A 20,958-nucleotide genomic window follows, 5' to 3' on the forward strand; every position below is an offset into this window, starting at 1 on the left:
TGTTTTATTTTTCAATTATTTTAATTTATTCCTTGAATTTATTGACCATCACTATACCAGGCCCAAACACACTGACTTTTCCAGGAATGTAACTACCAAAGGAAAATGTGTTTTGGGGTTTTTGTTTGTCTTTGGAATTTTACCTAGAGAGTTTCACATTTCAGAGAATCACATCACAGCCAGCAATACAGTATCTGAATCTGAGCCATCAATATAGTGCAACTCTCAGTCTTCAATGGCATGGTTCTGTTAACCAAAGAAGAGGTTTAGGCTGTGATAAACAACAATTAAAAAAGCATTTATCTGAGCAAAAGGATTGCAGTCTGAGAGCAAATTCAGGCTGCAACTCAAACTTCACTCTGGAGAAAACAAAGGCAGGGTTTATAAAGGCAAAAAGCACAAAATGTAATTCTTTCATGCATATGAAGGATTGCTAGCTAGGTTAACAGGGATTGGTTATTACTTCCAGTATGCAAGCAAAAGAGGTGAAAACTATAAGGAAGGAAGTAAAATGCATATATGTCCATGTAGCAGTTGTTCCAGGATGCTTCTGGCTTGCTAACCTAAAAATCAAAGGCCTTTCAAAGAGAGAGGCAACAAGCATTTATTTGAGATTTAAAAAAAAAAAATAGCTTTTTGGGATGCACTGATTCAGACAGAAGCACAAATAATGGTCCAGTTAGGAGACAAAGGCAATGGCTATTTATGAGAAAGGGAAGGGGAACAGTTAGTGGATGGAAGGCATTTCTATTGGTGCAGATAACACGGTGATGCTAATTCTAAACAATGTTTTTAAAATGGAGCTCCAACTCCATTTTAAAGTGGCTCCATTTATTCATTTTGACAGGCTCCAGGATGTTTTGATCTGAGTTTAGCAACAGGTTTAGCAACTTAATAGCAACCCTGGGAACTGAGGCACAAGATGTGCATTGGCCCCACTTCCTTAATAGCCGCCTGATTCTATTTTAAGTGATGCTCTTATCAATAATTTATTCCATTTTATTTTCCCCATTACCAATCCACAGAGATCCTGAGCCAGTTGCAAGCATCTGGCACCTTTTTATACCAGCCAATGCAGCCAGACTAGAGCATTCACATACTAAATTGCCTGGTTTTCAAATTAGTAAAAGGGGCACCATGAAACAGGAGGTGTTGGGGGAAAGAGGGGCCAGTGGGTGCTGGATCTCATCGAAGATGAAACTTCTCATCTACACCGGAGTCCTGGAGACTGTACCTACCTCTGTCTACCAAGCCTGAGCTTGAGTACTGACACCCTATCCTAGACATCTAGCAGATAAGGCTATATTTCACAAGTGACCTGCTTACTGTGACGTCATCAGTTAGTGGTCAAGAGCCCTTCATTTTATAGATAAGGAAATTGAGACTTGGAAAGGTTAAAAGATTTGAAAGAGTATGAACTGTGACAGAGGCAAGACTTGAAGCTCCTGAAAATGCAATTAAACTTTGTGAATTCTTTAAGCAAAACCATTCCCAGAAATCCTGAGACTCTACAAAACAATATAGAGTGCCAGAAGAGAGCTCTGCCTACATGCTTACCTTGGGAGGAACTGTCGAGAATGAGAACCATCTTTTACCGAAAGCCCTTTAGGAAAAGAAATTCTACCATAGTAGTTTTTCTTTCTTTTTTTTTTTCTCACCAGCTCAGTGCCAAGAAGTTTTCCCTTGCTATGATTTTAGATTTTGTTCTAGTGAGCTATGAAAATGAAGAACCACTGAAAGTAAAAGCAGTTACCTAAAGCTTTACGTTTTACAGTGCCCTTCTTATCACTTTCCCTTTGTCAGAACAACCTTGGAACGGTGCCTGGCACAGAAAAGACATTCTATATTTATTGAACAAATGATTAAATGAATAAATGAATAATCTTAATGATGTGGGAATAGTTATTCCATTTTGTGGATATAGTGATGAAGAGTCAATCCAGGAATATGACTTTTCCAGTTTTTTTTTTTGTGGAGTTAGGATTCAAACTCAGACAGTAATGACTTTTCCCATCCTTTTTGTGAAATTAGGATTCAACCTCAGGTCTGAGTTCAGTGGAATTCACATTTTAATGCTAGCCTCGTAGACTCTTTGAAATTTTAATGGAAGTTTGGGATGGCATATGTCTTAGGCCCAGCAGAGGATATTATCAGGAAACTCACAGTAGCAGACTGATGCCCCACCCCAACTCTATGAGCCCTCACCAGCTTTTTCATATTTTGCTACTAACAACTAGCACCTGCATATTACCCTCAGGCACCAAAATGAGCTGGAAGTACCTGGGAGTTTTGTGTTTCACCCCACTTCACACTCCTGGGCAGCCTGTAGCCTAAAACAGAACAATATAGAGTACCAAAACCCAGATGTGTTCTTTGATCTAGAGCTCCCCATGGCAACAGGCTGAGTGCGGGACTTCTGAAATCACACTCTCGCCTGGCTTCTTCCCATTCCCTACCCTTCATCCTCTACTCCCTTATCGGTTTCTCCTGGAAACCCTTTCTCAATAAGTCACTTGCAACCAAATCCTTGCCTCAGGGCTGCTTCTGTAAGAACTCAACCTAAGACGCTCACTGACTCTTCGGGTGATGAAAATGGCATGCTACAGATACCTAGAAAACCATTTTAAATGACACTATAGCATTGTCTGTCAGCAAGAATCTTCTGTTTTTTCCTAACTGAAACAGTAAAAAGAGGAAGTGGCTTATGGGGGAGGGGAAGCTGCACATAACTGTGGCCTTGGGTTGGGCCTGTGTTCTGTAGAAATAAATACTTCCTCAGTTTCATAGTCTTTTCAATCATCTCTGTTGTGGAGGACCAAAGAAGACAAGTAATTGTGCATGCAACTAATGAGAAAAGATGTACAGAATTTACTATATAGTAAGGGCTGGATATGTGATCACAGTTATTTTAAATTTACTAGTTTTTATTTCCTATCAGCCCTTCTTATAGCTCTCCAAAGTATCAGAATAGTGGGTTTTTTTACACAAAGTTTCAAATCAAGGTACTCACAGATACTTTATTCATTTTAAGATACCTGGCACCCAAATGTTAGTCTTCAAATTTTTTTCTAAAAGCCTGGAGGCCAAGGAGAGAGAAGGTGAATTTTTGTCCCTAAAACCTTAATGGCTACATCACAGATAAAAATATTTATCTTATTAAAGAAAGATCTTGAGTTTTACCTCAACAGTTTACAATATAAAAAAGACAAGTAAAAAGTGACAGCCCGAAAATATTGAGAGTGGTTGTTGATGAAAACTAGAAAAGACAACATTTGTCAGTTCTCTGTGTAGTTTTCACTTACACCATGTTTTAATTAGGGATGGTGAAAAAAAATAGACAAAAAAATTATTTTAAAGGATTCAAAAATAAACAATAGTAACAGTAACCATTTTTTAAAGTATATAATAAAAAATTTTAAGTCTCTTGAAAAGTTAAACACCAAAATGAACACTAAGTGATCATCTCTGGGTGGTTGGGATTAACAAATTTTCTTTTCCTTTCTGCCTATATAAACTTCCTAAAAAAATAATGAACATATACAAAAATAATAAAAGTTGTAACACTTGAAATCACATGCTGTCTTTCTCTAGTGTCCTGGACCTTTCTAAATTCTCCTAAGAGAGGCATTATAAGGAAATGCAAGTACTAAAGACTAAATTGTAAAAAACAGCCATAACATAAAGGGGTGAGTGATAGATCCACACTGAGAAAACCCAGAAGGATCTGAAAGTGATAATCTCTATCATAGGAGATCGCAAAGGTTTATGATATTTTTCCTTATTTTCATTATTCGATGATGACAATTTTAAAACAATTCTACAATCAATTTTCTAAAAGAAAAGTTTTATATATCAATTACCCAAATAATTCTTCAAATGATCAATTTGTCTGAAGCTGAGAAATAGCTTCCTTCAGCTCCTTCACTAATATAGTCTGGGGTGAGACTGGCCCTCTACTTGGGGGAGTGAAGCAGTCTTGTGGTTTCCAGTCTACTTCCATTTGGCCAGGCCATGGCAGGTAATGGTTGGCTCAGCTGCCACATTTCCCAGTGTTTAGGGCCTAACACGGGCTCCACTATTGGCCATGGTAAGCAGCAGGAGGGAAACACTTTTTAGGGTCTGAGCCTATCCTGTTTCATTCATCTACTCCTCCACTACTCCCAACCCCAAATCCCTCTATGCCACACACTCATATGGGGTTTCAGGAAAATGTCAACTGATATTCAGCAAAGTACCTTTAACAAATTAATTTTCCAAGAGACTAGTCAGCTTTTTCTTCTTTATTTATCCCTTACCAATCTCTTGAGTAACCACTAACAAAAATTTAGGGCATGACTTTCCAGACTCGCTTTTGTGCATGATATAATAATGCATGGGCTTTTGTGCATGATGTATAATGCATGGGCTTTTTAATGGCTTATAATATGTATATTCTAGAAATTACTTTTTTTGCTTCAATGATTTAATATTGGTATTCTATGTCAGTATATAATATCTAATTCTTTATTACTGACTTGCGTTTAATTTGCATTGCACAATTATATTTAATAAGCACAATTAAGCTCCAATATTCTTCTTTGATCAATCTCTTCTTCTGAAATAAGGTACTAAGCCATGCTCCAAAGGAGCATTACATTGGACCATCAGCCAGCAAAGCAAGTTTCTCACAAAATAGTTCTGTTGAATGACACAAAACAGAAAATCCCTTATAATTTAACTCAATCGATATCAACTTTGGATATACATTAAAACTATCTAGAGATTTATTTAGAAACTATGCCATAAAACTACACGCCCACACAAAAACCTGCATGATATCTGTATCAGCTTTATGCATAACTGCCAAAATTTGGAACAAACCACTATGTCCTTCAGTAGGTGAATGGATAAATTTACTGTAGTTATACCCAGACAATGGGATATTTACTATTCAATACTAAAAATAAATGTGCTATCAAGTCATAAAAAGATATGGAGAAATCATAAATGCATATTACTAAGTGAAAGAAGCCAATCTGAAAAGGCTATATACTGTATAAGAACAATTATATGACATTCCGAATAAGGCAAAACTATGAAGACAGTAAAAAGATCAGTGATTGCCAGGGATTGGGGGATATGTTTAGGGAGGTGAAATACTCTGTATGATACCATAATGATGGAAACATGTTATAATACATTTGTCTAAATCCACAGGATGTACAAACACATCAAGAGTAAACCATAATATAAACTCTGGATTCTGGTGATATGTCATTGTAGACTCATCAGTTGTAACAAGTTTACCATTCTGGTCGATGTTGATAATGGGGGAGGCTAGAACTGATGGGGGTAGGGAATATGTGGGAAAACTCTGCACCTTCCCCTCAATTTTGTTCTGAACCTAAAACTGCTGTAAAAGCATAAGGTCTTAAAATTTTAAGAAATATTAATACTGATGTCTGGGTTCCATACCTAGAGACTGTGATTTCATTAATCTGGATTGCAGCCTGGAAAGCTGTTTTTTTTGTTTTGTTTTGTTTCTTAAATAGATTTTATTTTTTAGAACTGGCATTTTTTAAATAAATTCCTCAGGGGATTCTAATATGCATCCAGAGTGGATAGTTACTTGTCTACGTCACCCCTTAATCTCAGCTAAGTTCCTACAACTCTTTTCCCGGGTACCCTTGCTCCGTTTGTAATTACTCACACCTATCATATCTCTATACTAATCATGATTTGACCCGTCTGAAAACTCCAGGCCCCACTTGTGCTGAGAACCACTACCCGTCAAGCAAATGGCCTCCTTAACACCTACCAAAGGTTTTTGTTGTTCGCTGGACACGTTTTTCTATCATCTAGTTCTTTGGGCCTACCTATGCTATACTCTTTATCAGGACATATTTTAATTGAGTACATGTCTGCCCCTCCACTAAACTGTCAGTACCTAGCACTAGCTAACTCAAATTCTTGGTCAGATAAACAAATGCACAAAACTAGTCATCGTGTCTAAACTATGCTTTGAAATTTTAATATCTAGTATTTTTCACTCAAAATATATCTACTGCTTGCTAAAATATGAAATCCTCCAGATACTTTTGCTCCTTCTTTGAGTATACACATTCCTCATGTCTTGGCCCGGGTAACAGAACTCTGGCTAAAAGATGGAAGCCTCGTCTTCCAGCAAACAGTTGTGTCACCCTAAGTCGTTTAACTTCTCTGGGATCTTATTCCTCATCTGTAAAATGCAGATCTCTGAGGCCCCTTCCACCGTGAGCCAAACCCTATATACCAGAGGTTTACACTCCTCTTCAAGTGACACTTGAAGACTGTTTTCCGGTTTGAAAACAGAGGGGCAAGAGAGGGAGAGATATATAAGAAACTGAACACATCAAGTTTACCATTATTTTAATCAGTGAAGCAAAAATATCAAAATATGTGCAATACAATTGGCGTACTGGTGGTTCTCTGACAGAATTCTCGCCTGCAACATATGTGCCACACAAATATGAGGTAAATGTGAATTTTATATAAAAATTCTTCCAATCCACTATAATGATTTTCTAATAATTGACAATTTTCTTTTAAAAACTCTTTCCCAAAATTCTAAGCAAAGTATACAAACTGGAGCTTAACTCTAAACATGCACAATGATCTTATCCAATTTTGTATGCAGAATACTAAAGAGTTCAGATTAGACCAAGATGATGATATTGAACATGAGAATTCCCTCCTTCCCACCTCTAAACTTCCAGCAACCTGCTACAGCTACCTACCCACATGCATCAAATATGAAGACATAGAGCCCAAAGTAGAATTATAAAGGTATTTACGTTAACATCAATATATCTTCTCAATTTGTGTACATAAAGCATACTAGCATATAAGTATTTAAAAAAAAAGAAGAAGAAACAATTTGGAATTAGTCCAATTTAAATGAGGCATCTTCAAACCTGAAAAAAAAAAGAAAGAAAAAACGTCTTGTTAACAAATATACTTATAATTTGGATTACAGATTGTTCCACCCAACTTATCTAAGTTCTGTGTACATCACCATTCATAAAAGAAGTAGCTGCAGACAATTTTCCAAATCCATTACAAAGAGCATGTCCCATTAGTTTATTCCACTGATTCTCCTATAACCTTAGAGGAAAGAATGCTGGTATTCAAGTTGAGATCCTGGCTCTACCATTTAGTAACTGTGATTCTGGGAAGGTCAGCCAAATTCTCTGATGCTCTCTCAAATTAATTTTCCTATCCTTGAATATAACAGGAAATTTGAACAGGTTTTTAAGACTAAGGTTCCCTGCAGAGTAGAATTTCATGAAAAAGCTGGATTTTCTACATCTGATTTCATCCAAAGATGCAGAGAAGTCCAATTCCTCCCTATTTCATGCTGCTTGAGCTCCTTGTAGATATGTCCATTACAGTATCTTTGCATTAAAACAAATCTGTTTCTATCTCTCCTCTATTGGACTGGGAGCCTCTAGAAGGCAAGCGCAGTGCCCACACGCTAAAGCTCAACAAGAGATTGAAGGAATGGGACATCTGTAGAACCATGTCACTCCTCTCTTGTGACTGAATAATAAGGCAACTTATGCAAAAGAAGAGAATGGTTCACTTTTGAAGGCTCAGAGGTACCAAATATAGAAATGGCAGAAGATCAAACCCTTGCACGTGGTGTGAATAACCAGCTGCCTCTGTCCTGTCACACCACACTGGCAGCTCCTCTGACTTCATTTAGAGGGCCAGTGATGCTGGCAGAGCCACAACTGGGGCCACACACCTTCCTCATGCCACTCCACAAGAGAAGGGAATGTCACCCCATAGGATTCTTCTCTGCCTGCTGAAATGCTACTCTGATTAATGTCCTCCACATACTGAGGGTTATTAGCACTATCTGGAAATAGTCCCCAGGCTAGTGAAACAGAAAAACATTTTCTTAAGGTTAGAAACCCACCTCCATGATGCTGGTTAGTTGTTTCGATCTATAAAAAAGAAAATGGGGAGAGAAAAGAAAAAGAGTTTTATTTTAAAATACTATATATTAACAAATGTCTAAAACTGTCATAAATAAGGTTGGCAGCATAGTCTGCTGTCCCAAATCATAAATACCTTGTTTAGAACTACCCAGTAGGACCCAACCCTTCCTACTAGCCTCAGATTCCAACCCAGTCAGAGCGTACTGGAGGAGTCTAGGATTGTAGGGCACTAGGATAGGACTTACAAAGGCCTGTGCCTCCCTGAGAATTTTGTTGGTCCTAAGTATCCATGAGGCTAACAGGGAAGTCCAAAGAAGCCAGCAGGTAAGAAACTTTGGGAGTACGTGTGCCTTTGTGTAAATGCTGTTGCTGCTCCTTGCTTCTGCCACTGGAAAACTACCATTTCCGGGACCATGCTATGCAGAGGTCTCAGAAGATGCCACTAATCGGAGCTTTAATAACATTCCCTGACTATGCCATTATGCTTGTTTGCTATCTATCTATCTATCTATCTATCTATCTATCTATCTATCTATCTATCTATCTACCTATCAAAGCCTCCTTATGCTGTGGCTATACTCAGATACGACTGTCAGCAACTAAGGAAAGAACTTGAAAACTTACCCCACTTAACCATATGGGGCACAGCGAGACTGCTGTGATTCACACGGCAGCTGTACTCATCCACTGTACTGGGAGTGAAATCTGTGTGGACCAGAAGATAGAACGACCAGTCCTTGCTGAAAGACAGGTCTGACTGCTCCGCTTTCATCTTCTGTCCATTCTTCAGCAAATCAATTTCAATCTGAGGTGGGTGGAATCCATAGACATAGCAGTTCAGGTAATTTGGCTTTCCATTCTCTGCTGGATGCCGTGAGTAAACCTGAATCTTTGGAGTACCTGAGGAACATCAGGGAAAGACAAATGAAAATTGTAGAGTATTTCACTTGGGGCTACCATGGTCTAAAGCTTGATCAGGCATCAATTGTTTAAATTTGATCATATATTTCTCTCAATTCTATTTCCACTCTGGTCAAAAGAGCTTCCACTTTTCCAAAAGGCTACCTCCATTTTGAGGGATAAACCATGACAGTATATTTCCCATATAATTCCCCTACATGTGTCTTTTTGGCTTTTTCTAGAAGATTCCTAGTAATATCTTCTGTCACTGGAGATTGTACCGAATCTTTAAGAACCTTTCTGTGGAGGTTCTCGAGAACTTATGATGGCTTCTTAGCACCAATTAAATTCTTTAAGACATCACTGAAAGGTCTACATGATTTTGCCCCAATCTACTTTTCAGACTTCATTTTTTACTTCACACATCCTTCACAGTAGCCACAACAAAAAACATGTTTTTGTACTCTGTTTCAATCTGGTCAATTTTTTTTTGTTTGTCTGTTTACTCCTTTCCTTTTTGGTTCCTGCTCCTGCATAGATTGACACCCACCTGACTTCTCAAAATGTATTAAGTATCTAGTACAGCGCCTGGCACTCAGCATTGTTCTGTAAGTGGCGGATGTCGTTATTATCTCCTTGCTCAGTTTCCTAAGAGAGTCAACCCAGGGTACGTTCCTACAAAATAAACCTCTTCATTCTGCCCAGAGGTTAACGCCAAACCCCTATCTGATTTTGTGCCTGATTTCATGAGTTACAAGACTCAATTGCCTACAAAAGCAGGCAAACAGCTTAAATGAATGAGTTGGGCTCGGTCAGAACAATAGGAAAGGGTGAAGACTCTGGCAAAGGGGAGAGAACATACTCTTCATTATGACCAAGTAGAGTAATGCATAAAAATGAGATTTGCATTTTAAATTAGCACCCTAAATGATTCCTATAACTAGCCAGGTTGGGAACACATTGCATAATGCTACAGAGCAGTGGTTTCCAAAAGGGGATGCATGACTAAATCATCCCTGTGGATGTGGAAAGAAAATATAAACTCTATTTCTATATTTTTCATCCAAAATGAAGAGAAATGTTGCTGCTACTAAATATACAGACTGACGCTAACATGTGTATAATTCACTTTAAAATACATATAAATCAGAGTACATGATCACTACAGGGCAGCTGCTCCTCCATGTCTAGGAGGTGGTGGGGAGGAGGTGGAGTACCAGGCCACTCTGACAAATTAATCCGTCTAGAAATACCCTATCATCAAAGGAAAAGTCATCAGGAAAGGAAATACCCAAAGACAGGGGATCCCAATGTAGCCCTGATTTTCCCCCCATAAAGTTAAAAGTGAAACTAAATCAGAAAGCTCTTTTGAACTTCTAATAATTAGAGCATAATAAATGCCACAGGAGTTACAGCAAAGTTCATCCAGCCTGGAATTTGCCCTTTGAAGGAGCCAGGTGGAGTTTTGCAAAGACATCATGAAAACCTCTTCTGAGAAGGAGAGTATCAGACAGGCCTGGATCTGAATCTGGACTCAGCCACTTACTGGCCCTGTGACTTTGAGAGTTATTTAAGCTTCTGAAACTTACCTGAAAAACTCAGTGAAACAAATAAAACCCACACATGAGCAGGAAATGGACCCCCAGAGGCAATTGCTGTTACCCATTTCTTGTGTATTTTCCAGAAATGGTCTATGTAGGGCACATATTACTTTGGAAATTTTCAAATTTAAGATTTTTTAAAATGTCAGCTTGTTATTTTTCAAAAGGCTTCTATAGTCAGCAATAAATATTAATGGTGATGACAAACAATATGCTTTATTTTGTTAATAAATTAAAAATTAAATTCCTTTTTCTCAAAATCAAAACATACTTCAAAAAGGCTTTTATGAGAGGAAAAATGAGAGGTTCCTGTATATTGCGGGGTATTTGGAATGTGCTTAGTGTCTGTCCATGGAGACCCAACGGACAGCCTGGGTCTCCCTTATGATTACCCTTCACTGATTTTGCAACCTCTAATAGACTTTGCTCGGCTTTTTCGAAACTGAAAGTAGAGGCTCAATTCGTCTTGGAAAGAACCAGGCAAGGAGCCAAAGAGGAAACCCTATGTGAAGAAAAGACAACAGGGGCCCATGGCCGCCCAGCTTGTTCGAGACAATCTTACACCCGAAGGAGGCGATTCTAAAACACGCAGATTACAGCCCCAAGGCGCACACCGCTGCATAATGCCTTGTTCAGGTGCCGCTGTCCGCCATTTATTCCCTGCATGATTAAATTACTTAAACTCTCGGTGCCTGTTTCCTCATCTGTGAGACGCTGATGGTAACCATCATATTTACATATTTACATCGTAGGCATATTTAAGAAATAAGTGACATTAAAGCACAGAGTCCGCGCCACAAAGTTGTCAAAAACAGGTAGCTCTTATGATTATTAAAAGTGACACGTAATGGGAATAAGTGCGTTAATGATGTGAAATTGCTCCGTAACACTTCAAAACAGTTTAGAAACGTCGTGTACTGATCCCTCGCCACGGTTGGATCCTACATTTACGCAGAAGCGCGGAGGGGCAGGTGAACAAGCTGGCGCTATGGCGAAGCCGGAAGCCCTCGGTTCGGAGAAAAGCGGAGTCAACGCGGACTGATTTACCCCGAGGGGTGTTGCTCGCAAAATCTAGATGTCTTGTTTCCACCCATTCACAGCCCCCAACTCCGCGCCTTTGGGACCCGCCTACGCTCCTTCCCCTCCAGTTGCGCACAGGGAGCCAGAGGTCCTGAGAAAGAGCGGAAGAGAAACCCTCCCTCACCCCGATCGCTCTGAAGCTTATCGACACCCGAAACTTTGTCCCGACCCACGCAGCCCAGGCTTGTCAGAGGTCTCTCCGGCCCCCGGCCCCCAGAGAAAGAAGAAAAAAGCTTGCGTCCTGAGCTCGCATCTCCCACCCTGTCCCTGTCCCGGGACCGAGGGCTGGTCCCCTGGCCGGGAAAGAGCACTTGGGAAACCGCAGTGTTACAGAGTTAGTGCCGAGAGTGCCAAAGAAGTTGGGGTCCAGGAGAGGAAGGGCTAGCGGAGGGGACACTCACGCGGCTCGCCGTCTAGGCCAGAGAGAAAAAGCAGCGCGAACAGGGCCAAGGTCACGGGGAGAGCCATCGCTACCAGAGCAGCTCCGAGCGTCCTACTGCACTCCTGGCGGCGCGTCTCGGCTTATATTCCACGCGTGCACAGCCAATCAGAACTCTGCGGGCGGGGGCCGTCACCCGTCTCCTAGCGGACGATGCTGCACCAGGTTAGAAAAGGGACTTTACACTTTTAGTTTCATTTTCCTATAAAGTCTCGTGATGCTTAAGAAGGCATGGATTGGACGGGGTGGGTTCGCTGTCTGTAAATCGGCGCCCTCCAATCTGGAGAGCGCCCCCCCCCCCGCCATCTAGGGTGAGCTTGGGGCGCTGACCGCCCATCCTAGAACTTCAGTCTGGACGCACTTCGGTCCAGCGCACACGCTTTTTGAGCCAACCGCAGAGATGCTAAGTCACTTGCTTACCATGCCTCCGCCAGTTAGGAGCCTGGAACCTGCGGTTTTCATTTGAACAAAACCGAAGCGCAGAAAGATTAGGTTCGTGAAGAGAAGTTAAACGGTGCGGGGCAGAACTGTAGGTTTCTGGATTTGGGGCGGGGGGAAAGAAAAATAGTCCAGGAACCTCGAGGACCCCGGAGGACAGCTCAGGGAAACGTCAGTAGTGAACGAGAAACTTCCTGCTAACTGAATTCCTTCAGGGTAAAATGTCCTTTTATAAAGCTCTGTGTCAAGAAATTCTCTGTATCCTCCCTCTGTTGTTTAGGTGATTTTCTTTGTTTCATTTGTGGGAGAAATTAGCACTGATAGTAAAAGCAAAAACTGCTTGAGCTTTAGAGTTTACAGACCCCTTAATCACTCCCTGTGAGCTACCACACTAGAATGCTGCTTGGCGTATTTTGTAAACTGAACGAATGATTGAAGGAACAAATGAGGGAGCGAATACATAAACTCTAGGAGATAGGAATTATCTCATTAATTTTTATGGGCAGTGAAAAGAGAGGCTAAGAGACTAGGATTCCAACTCTGGCCTAATTCATTGCTTACAACACTTGTAAAATAAAGGATGTAGCAGTTTCAGTGAGAATTTAAATTGCATCTGTCCTGGGCCCGGCCAAAGAAGTTAAACCTACTGATTATGAGGGCATGACAATATCGGGTCCATTAACAAAAACCTATACGCTGGAGATACCATAAAGAAGATGCTGCCATCACATGGCGCCTGGATCCAAAGGTCTTCTCTGAGTTTAACAGTGAGAAGAGGAAATGAAACATGGGGGCGGGGAGGGGCAGAGATCTTGGAAATCACCCTGGTTTTCAGTTGAATGCAGTACAACAAATGTCTTCTGGATTTTTCACAGATTTTCAGACCTTTTAATAATCCCTATTGTAGAGGCTATGGCTAAACTAGGAAAAGAATATTCTCTACAGACCTAATAAAATGAGGTAATGCATAAACAGAGCTTCACACAGTTCCTAGCACATAGCCACTGTCTATAATATTTACCAAGTATACTATAATTACTGTTATTATTTACCTCGTTTTTCTACCAGCTGTATCTATAACTCTTGTAAGATAGAAATAATTTTTTATGCATAAATTAATGAGTAGAGACATTTCTGCCCCTCCCATTTGTCTGTATGCTGGTTTTATAATTCGGTCAAAGCTCCTAAAGCCTAAAATATTAGTGTTGAATTATTTTCTGTTCACCTGGGAGTATAGGAAGAGACTGGGCTATTTTTCACCTCTACACTCATGGTTTATTACATCACAGAGGAATACTATATTTAAAATTTATTAAAGATAGATTCTTAAAAAAAAAAGATCGATTCTGACCTAGTTACTTAGAAAATCAATTTAAAAGCAATGAAACAACAGAATGAAGACAGAAGTTTAGGGAATTTTCTGTGTTTAGAGAATTTCTGTACTTCTTAGATTTCAATGTATAATGTGTTTTGAATAATGAGGGTGAAGATAAGATATAAAACTATTTAAAAAACGAGCACTATTTGCCTAGTCTGTCAATCTGGAAATCTACATAACAACTGTTTAATAGTGTCATCTCCCAGTAGTAGTGTTAACAGATGGGTTTTTGTTTTGTTTTTTGCCTATATGACTCGCCTAAAAAATTTTTTGACAGTGAATATTTATTTAAAATAGTAAATATTTTCAAGAACGAGGAAGAACTGGAAGGCTCATATCCTCCATGTGGGAATTGTGAACCCCAAGAAGGCATATATCTGCCAAAAAGGACTCCTCTTGGTTCACAGGGCCCGAATTCCTACCAGGGTCTAGCAGCCCACTGCTGACAGAGACCTGTTACACACACTGAATTTCTGGGAAAAACCACAGACTGAGCTGACAAGCCTCCTGCACTGTGTTCCTGCCCACTAAGCCTACTCTTATAACAGAGTTCCAGGAATCATCTTTCAACCAATGGGCTGAGACCTGCCCCATGCAATTGGAACAGCACAGCTACATCCTCATTTGCATATTTACTGACCAAGCAGAGCAGCTCTATAACAACCAGTCAGAATGCACAGTTCTGATCCATCAGGACAATGGTGTTGGACCAATCGGATTGTGCAGCTTTGGATTTCTCACTTGCATATAAATGGACCAATCAGAAATGTGGTGGAAACTTTATAAAAGCAGGGATTCCTTTTGTCTCAGTGGAGAGCACTTTTGGTGTTCTGAGGCTGCTGCAAATAGTTTGAAATCTGTTTACCTGGATAAAGTTTCTCCTTTTACCGCACCCCAGTTTGAGGACCACTATTAGCATTAGATTGGTGGCAGTGACTTTTTGTTGACAGAGTGTAAGTGGCACAACTACTTTGGAAAACAGTTTGATAGGTTTTTTTTTTTAAGTTAAAAATACATTGGCCATATGATACAGTCACTCCACTTCAGATATTTATTCGACAGAAAATGAAAGTGTATATGTCTATACAAAGAATTGTACACTATGTGCATAATAGCTTTATTTGTAATAGCCAAAATCTGAAAATAACTGAATGTCCATCTACAGGTGAATGGATAAAAAATTGTGGATAAAAAAATACTATCAGCAATAAGCAATGAATGAACTATTAATACACACTATACGACATGGATGAAATAATTATGCTGAGTGAAATTAGCCGGACAAAAAAGAACATATACTACACAAACTATTTTTTTTACTGCAGTAACAGAACTACTTTATTTAACATATGAAAGTATTTATTTTGTACAAAACATGGTAACATTTCTTCCTCTCCTCTGCCCCATGAGGTCCAACTCTAGAAACTCATATTTATAAAAACACTCTTGGCAGCAGTCAAGACATGATGAAAGAAAGTGCAATTCTGAAAGTAACATATAACCAAAATGGAGAACAAGAACAGGCAGAGGTTAGAGGGTTTCTTGGCTAGCTTTCTGCTCACAGGTTCTAGTCCTACTCATCTTGTCTCAGCAGGAAACATTTTAGCAATAGAGACTTGCATATATTATTTAAGTAACTCTGCCTAATTCTTGGTAGCATCCCTCTTCCATCTCCATCTACCCTGATGTTATAATTTGTAACTTTTTAAAGAAATTCCAGTCTGTTTTACATTCTTGTCAGTTGCCTATCTCCCTTTGAGCTTCAAAAATACAGAAGAGCAGTAAGTTTCAAAAGGATGTCAATTGAAACCTTTTATAGATGAAACCTGCTTTCTAGAAGTCAGTTGGCCAAACATATACACAGCTGGAGACAATAGATTGTAAAAATAGGTCCAGCTGGAAAGTATGTTAGGTACAGAATTAGATCCAGTTATTCTGCGTCTGTGGATTTAAGATGATCATCATTCACAGTGGAATAGATGTGTCCTCGTTGCTTAGAAAGCCCACAGCTTGCTTGATTGAGACTACAGTCATGTGTTGGGGCTGGTTCTTGAGTTCGTGAAAGTTCAATACTTCAGGTCTTGGGCAAGCCTTAATCAAATTCAGTACCTGGTTTTGGGCCACAGTGAGGCCATTTACTGGCATGAAGCTATTCCTACCAGAGTTCCCTGCTTCACCCATTCCTGGATTGCTGATGGGTGCTCTCCCTGCTGAAGGCTGGCTGTTAGCTTTGCTGAGTGTCATGTGTGCATTCACTACTTCCAGAATATGTGCAGTGAACTCATTCATATCCTCCAGGGGCATGATCTTAAAGGCTATCAGGCTTTTGTTGTTCTGAAAAGAGCTCAGATGGCCAGCCATTTTCACATATGTTTCTGGAGGAACCACTGGGTTTTCACCACTGGTGTCATCTGTGTCAACCCACTGGCGAACATCCATGGGTGCAGCTGTCATGTTGTCTATTTTCTAAACAATGTTGGAGCCTTCTCTGCATGTCTGATTATCCCCACAATAGTTACCTGTGAAGAAATCTCAACATTCTCAATTCTGAACACTTCATCAACCAGAGTAGCAGAAAGCAGCTGTGATATGGTACAGAGCACAATGTGCTGGGCTTGGGCTCATGATTTTTTTTCAGCCTGGGAAGGTGCCGGTGATCCAAAGCCCACAGGGGACTGTGTGTAGCCACTGGCTCCCCTAAAGGTGGAGCTGCTATAGCTTTCAAATCCACCATTCCACATCTTGGTCACAACTCCCCAGGAAACAGACCTAGCGGGTTGCAGTCTGCTGGGTTCACCGTTCGCCACAGCTACATGAACTCTTTATATAAAACTCTAGAAAAGGCAAATTAATCTATATAACAGAAAGCAAAGGAGTAGTTTTCAGGACCCTTGAGGCTGGCAGCAGGGAGACATCAAGGAAAAACATTAAGGAGAGAGAAACATGGGGTGCATTGGATATGTGTTCCAATTATCATTATCTTGAGTTTGATGATGATTTCATGGGTGTATATGTATATTAGAAGTTATTAAATTGTACACTCTAAGCATAATTCATTGTATGTCAATTATACCTCAATAAAGCTGTTAAAAAACAAAACCCCTATAAGCACAGATACCTGTATGATTGTTAGGCAAAAGAAGAATGAAGTACTTGAACAGAAATAAAAGAAGGATATTGAAGTGGGGAGATAACAGAAATAGGTTAAAGCTCAAATGAGTTGGTTTGTATCTGAATGGATCTCAGTCAGCAGTTTTCTCAAATGGCCTCATCCAGACAGCCAGAAAGTGAGACCCACTCAAGAGGAGAGGAATAAACATAGGTAGAATATTTGTGCCAGGGCTTCTTCAAATGCTATGTCATTAATCCCTTGCAATTCAAAGCGTGAGCCAAGCATCACTAGTATCAGCACAATCTAGGAGCTCTCAGAAATGCAGACTCTTGGGCCCACTCAGATCTACTAAACCAGTCTGCATTGCAACAACATCCCAGGTGATTCATATACACACTAAATTAGCCAAGCTGCTGAATAAACAAAACAATCTAGAAAGTAGGTGTTACTTTTATTTACAGATAAGGAGACAAACTCAGAGAAGTTAAGATGCTTAGCCACATTTGCACTGAACTAGGATTCAAACGCTGGTCCATCTGATTCCAAAGGCCTCATAATTTCTATTAGAAAATCACTTTCTGAGAAGGGCTTCATGGGAAGGGGTTTATTGGGTGGCTTGGAGATCAGAACAAGGATGAAAAGTATATGAGAAGGTGAGGGGAAGTAGATAAGTAGGAACCAGCACCACAATGTAGTAGTATTTTTTGACATTTACTTTTTTCTGCCCACAAAAGTTATATGCACATGATAGAAATTGGAACATACTAAAAACTATCAAGAAGAATATTAAACCCATCAGTAATCCTACAACCCAGAGATAACCATTGTTAAATGGTTTAATTTAAGGAGTTTGAAGATTGTTGCCTGCTCCAAAGTACAGCCTGGTTAGGTCTATTTGAGAGCTGGAAATCCTCAGTCTTTGTGTTAAATTTTATTAAATTCAGTAAATGTCAATTGAATGCAGGCTTTGTGGCCCAAGTAAGTACTATAGAATAAAGGAGAAGAAGACATCATACCTTTTCTACCAGAAGATTCCAATCTGGAGTTAAAAATCAGCTCAATAATTAATTTATTAGCACCCACCCAAGGTGTTCATGCTGACTGACTTCTCAGATTTGAGAGCTGTTACATAATGGGCAAAGGCCCAAAGGAAACAGACAGAGAGAGGGAGTTGGGTTTTGTTTTGTTTTTTGTTTGTTTGTTTGTTTTGTTTTGTTGTTTTGTTGATAGTTTCTAAGTCAGAAACCATACACATAGGAGGGGTGGGGCAGGGGGGGAACCAATCTCACAAGATCCATATAAGGTAAGTATTATTATTTCTATTTATGGGAGAGTACCTGGGAAGATAAAGTTGAGAGAGTTGAAATATCTGGTTGGTGGGGAATCTCTGCCTCACAGCCTTGTGTGTAATCACTAAGATCAATAGCCAATTTGTTTTTATTGCTATAAAAAAAATCCAGCAATAAAAATCTATAAAATCCTCATTTCAAATCATCTTCCCAGTAGTAGCCACAGTGCTTAAAGTACTCTTTATTTTTAATTGCAAGCCAAATACATCAATGTACACCCATTGTAAAAATGCAATTAGAGGTCTAATGAGTGAAAATGAAAGTTCTCCTCATGTGTCTCCTCCCCACAGAAACCACTGTTAAGGCTTAGTGCCTATCTCTCTAAGGATATACATTGTATATAGTTTGGAAGGTGAGGAATTTTTAAATTACAACTATATGATGGTTTCTTTAAATCACAGCACCCACTAAAAGCATAAAAGGAATTAGAAGTAGCATCAGTTGCTAGTGTGGATGGAGAGAAGTGTTAGGTAAATGCTAAGCCGAAACCCCCAAACAAATGTGGGAGCAACAGGACAACCACAAAAGCCAGTGACTAAGTTACTAGTACAGCCTCCTTTCATGGGTGTTTTCCCCTCATAGGTCCTTGAGTCTGCATCTCAGTTCAGTTCCTAGTTAAAACTGCACAATTCTAACTTGGATTTTCTATCTTGCCTTGCATTCTACGCAGCACTACAACAACAACAAAAAAATCAAGACTCTTCTTCAAATGCCCTTTTCCTCTAAGCCCCAGCTTCCACTTTCCAGCTTGCTTAGTTGACACTTGCCTCTGGCCAGTGAGTGTGTGTGATCCTTTTTGGCATCCCCTGCTACGTTGGACCTGCATCAGATCCTATGCTCTCTACAATCTGGTGTCTTAGATATTTCTAAACTGTTCTCCTGAAAGAAGGCTGTGAAGAAATTCAGAAGAATTCTTTAATAAAGAATTAGAAATTTAAAACAAAATAAACACCAAAATGCAAGGGATGTATACACAAGAACTGCCATATATACAGTAGAAGCAGGTACAAAGGAGGTAGCCAGAAAACAGAAGATTGGTGATTTTGTGATAGTTTTTCTTTACTTCATTATTTATTATCATCGTTGTTACTATTATTGTTTTAACTGTAGATCAACTTGCCGCAATGAGTTTGCTAAATGACAATTTATCATTTGTCAAATTAGCCAAAAATCTATTTGTCTAGTGACCAATGACAGAAAACCTGAGGTGAGACTGCCCTCTCTACCATCAGATGCCCTGAGGGTGTAAGTAAGGGATAGCTCCACCATCTATCACCAGAAGCCAGACCATGACAGGTGGAAGGTGGATTAGTGAGCATGCACTCTGAGTTTAGTGACTGGAAGGGGTGGTGCCACAAAATTGGGATCATTTTATTTATATTTACTGAACTTGCTTTTCATTTAAAAAATAGAGACTCTGTATATTATTATGTACAGAACTGGCTTCTTATTAATAATTTTAGACTTTTCTCTATATTCTATCTTATGGTAAACCCCTCCCCTGCCAAAAAAATGTTCACGTCTTAATCCCTGGAATATATTACCTTCCATGGCATAAGGGACTTTGCAGGTTGATTAAGAATCAGGGATTATTTGGGTAGGCCCAATGTGATCACATGGGTCCTTAAAAGCAGAGAACTCTTCCTGGTCATAGGGAGATATGACTACAGAAGAATGGTCAGAGAGATGCAACATGCTGGCTTTGAAGATAGAAGAAGGGACTATGAATCAAGGAATGTAAGTGACCTCTAGTCGCTGGAAAAGGTAAGAACACAGATTCTTCCCTAGAGTCTCCAGAAATGAAAGTAGTCCTGCCTTATTTTTAACCCCATGAGACATGTGTTGGACTTTTGACCTACAGAATTGTTAAGATGATAAACTGTGCTATTTTAAGCCACCAAGTTTGTGGTAATTTGTTATAGCAGCAAGAAAAAAATAGTTCATCCCCCTTTTCCAGAATCACACACATTTGGGCTTTCGCTGTCAGGAGTCTAGTACTGTATTAATTTTTGCCTTGGCAAGTTGAGTTTACCTGTTGGTTAACCAGAGTGGCCACACTGAGCATTTTGGGTATACATTCTCTGAGGTAGGGCTATCATCAGCTGAACAACTTGAGGGGGTAGAAGTTTTCCCAAAGCCTGCATCCTCCCCATCCTATTTCTGCCCTCATTGAGTTCGATCAGCCTCAGCTGGCACTGCCATTACTGTACTATTTCACTGACACTACACACCAAATAGGTCAAACTACTCATGCTCCACCAGCTGTTGCCAACGTTAAACAAGGATGAGAGTAATAAGAGGAGCCTCTAGCCCCCAGGACACAGGTGCCCCAAAGCTTTGGTTTTTCTTCTTGGCCTGGCCCTAACCTATCCATCAAGTCTCAGTGTTCATCACAATCATTCAGTCATTCAGCAAACTTTTACCAAGCGCCTTGCTAAGGCCTGGGCACTGGGCTGGTACTGGGGAAATTTTTCTTTCCTCAAGGAGCTCATAGACTCTGGTTTATAGACCTATAAATAAATAAAGTATGATACCAGAAAAGCAACTAACTCCACCCAGAGGAGATAAGAGCCTGCAGGTGACTTTGGTGCCAAGGAAAAGAATGTGGACTTTATCCTTTAGATCATGATGCAGGTAGCAGTGGAGCTGGGTTTGTAGGTTTTTTTTTTCCCCTTGTTGTTTCCCTTTTGGGCATTTTTT

General features: G+C 39.8%; 2 protein-coding genes and 1 pseudogene across 2 annotated transcripts; 1 reads left to right on the forward strand and 2 right to left on the reverse strand.

Annotated features, from left to right (window-relative positions):
- Positions 1-6,370: 6,370 nt before the first annotated feature.
- On the reverse strand, positions 6,371-12,170 carry B2M (beta-2-microglobulin). The gene is made up of 4 exons (XM_039888261.1): positions 11,944-12,170; positions 8,586-8,861; positions 7,940-7,967; positions 6,371-6,932 (listed from the first exon to the last, which is right to left on the reverse strand). The coding sequence occupies exons 1-3, from the start codon at positions 12,008-12,010 to the stop codon at positions 7,954-7,956; spliced, it is 357 nt and encodes a 118-aa protein (XP_039744195.1). The 5' UTR covers positions 12,011-12,170; the 3' UTR covers positions 6,371-6,932; positions 7,940-7,953.
- A 3,577-nt stretch (positions 12,171-15,747) lies between these two features.
- LOC120622699 (replication protein A 32 kDa subunit-like) lies at positions 15,748-16,266 on the reverse strand. Its single transcript, XM_039888260.1, has one exon. The coding sequence runs from the start codon at positions 16,249-16,251 to the stop codon at positions 15,763-15,765; it is 489 nt and encodes a 162-aa protein (XP_039744194.1). The 5' UTR covers positions 16,252-16,266; the 3' UTR covers positions 15,748-15,762.
- A 3,652-nt stretch (positions 16,267-19,918) lies between these two features.
- The window catches only part of LOC120622830 (transmembrane emp24 domain-containing protein 5-like), a 2,706-nt pseudogene continuing 1,666 nt past the window's right edge, over positions 19,919-20,958 (forward strand).

The sequence above is a fragment of the Pteropus medius genome, unplaced genomic scaffold (assembly GCF_902729225.1).
Source record: "Pteropus medius unplaced genomic scaffold, Ma_sr-lr_union100, whole genome shotgun sequence".
Classification (NCBI taxonomy): domain Eukaryota; kingdom Metazoa; phylum Chordata; class Mammalia; order Chiroptera; family Pteropodidae; genus Pteropus; species Pteropus medius.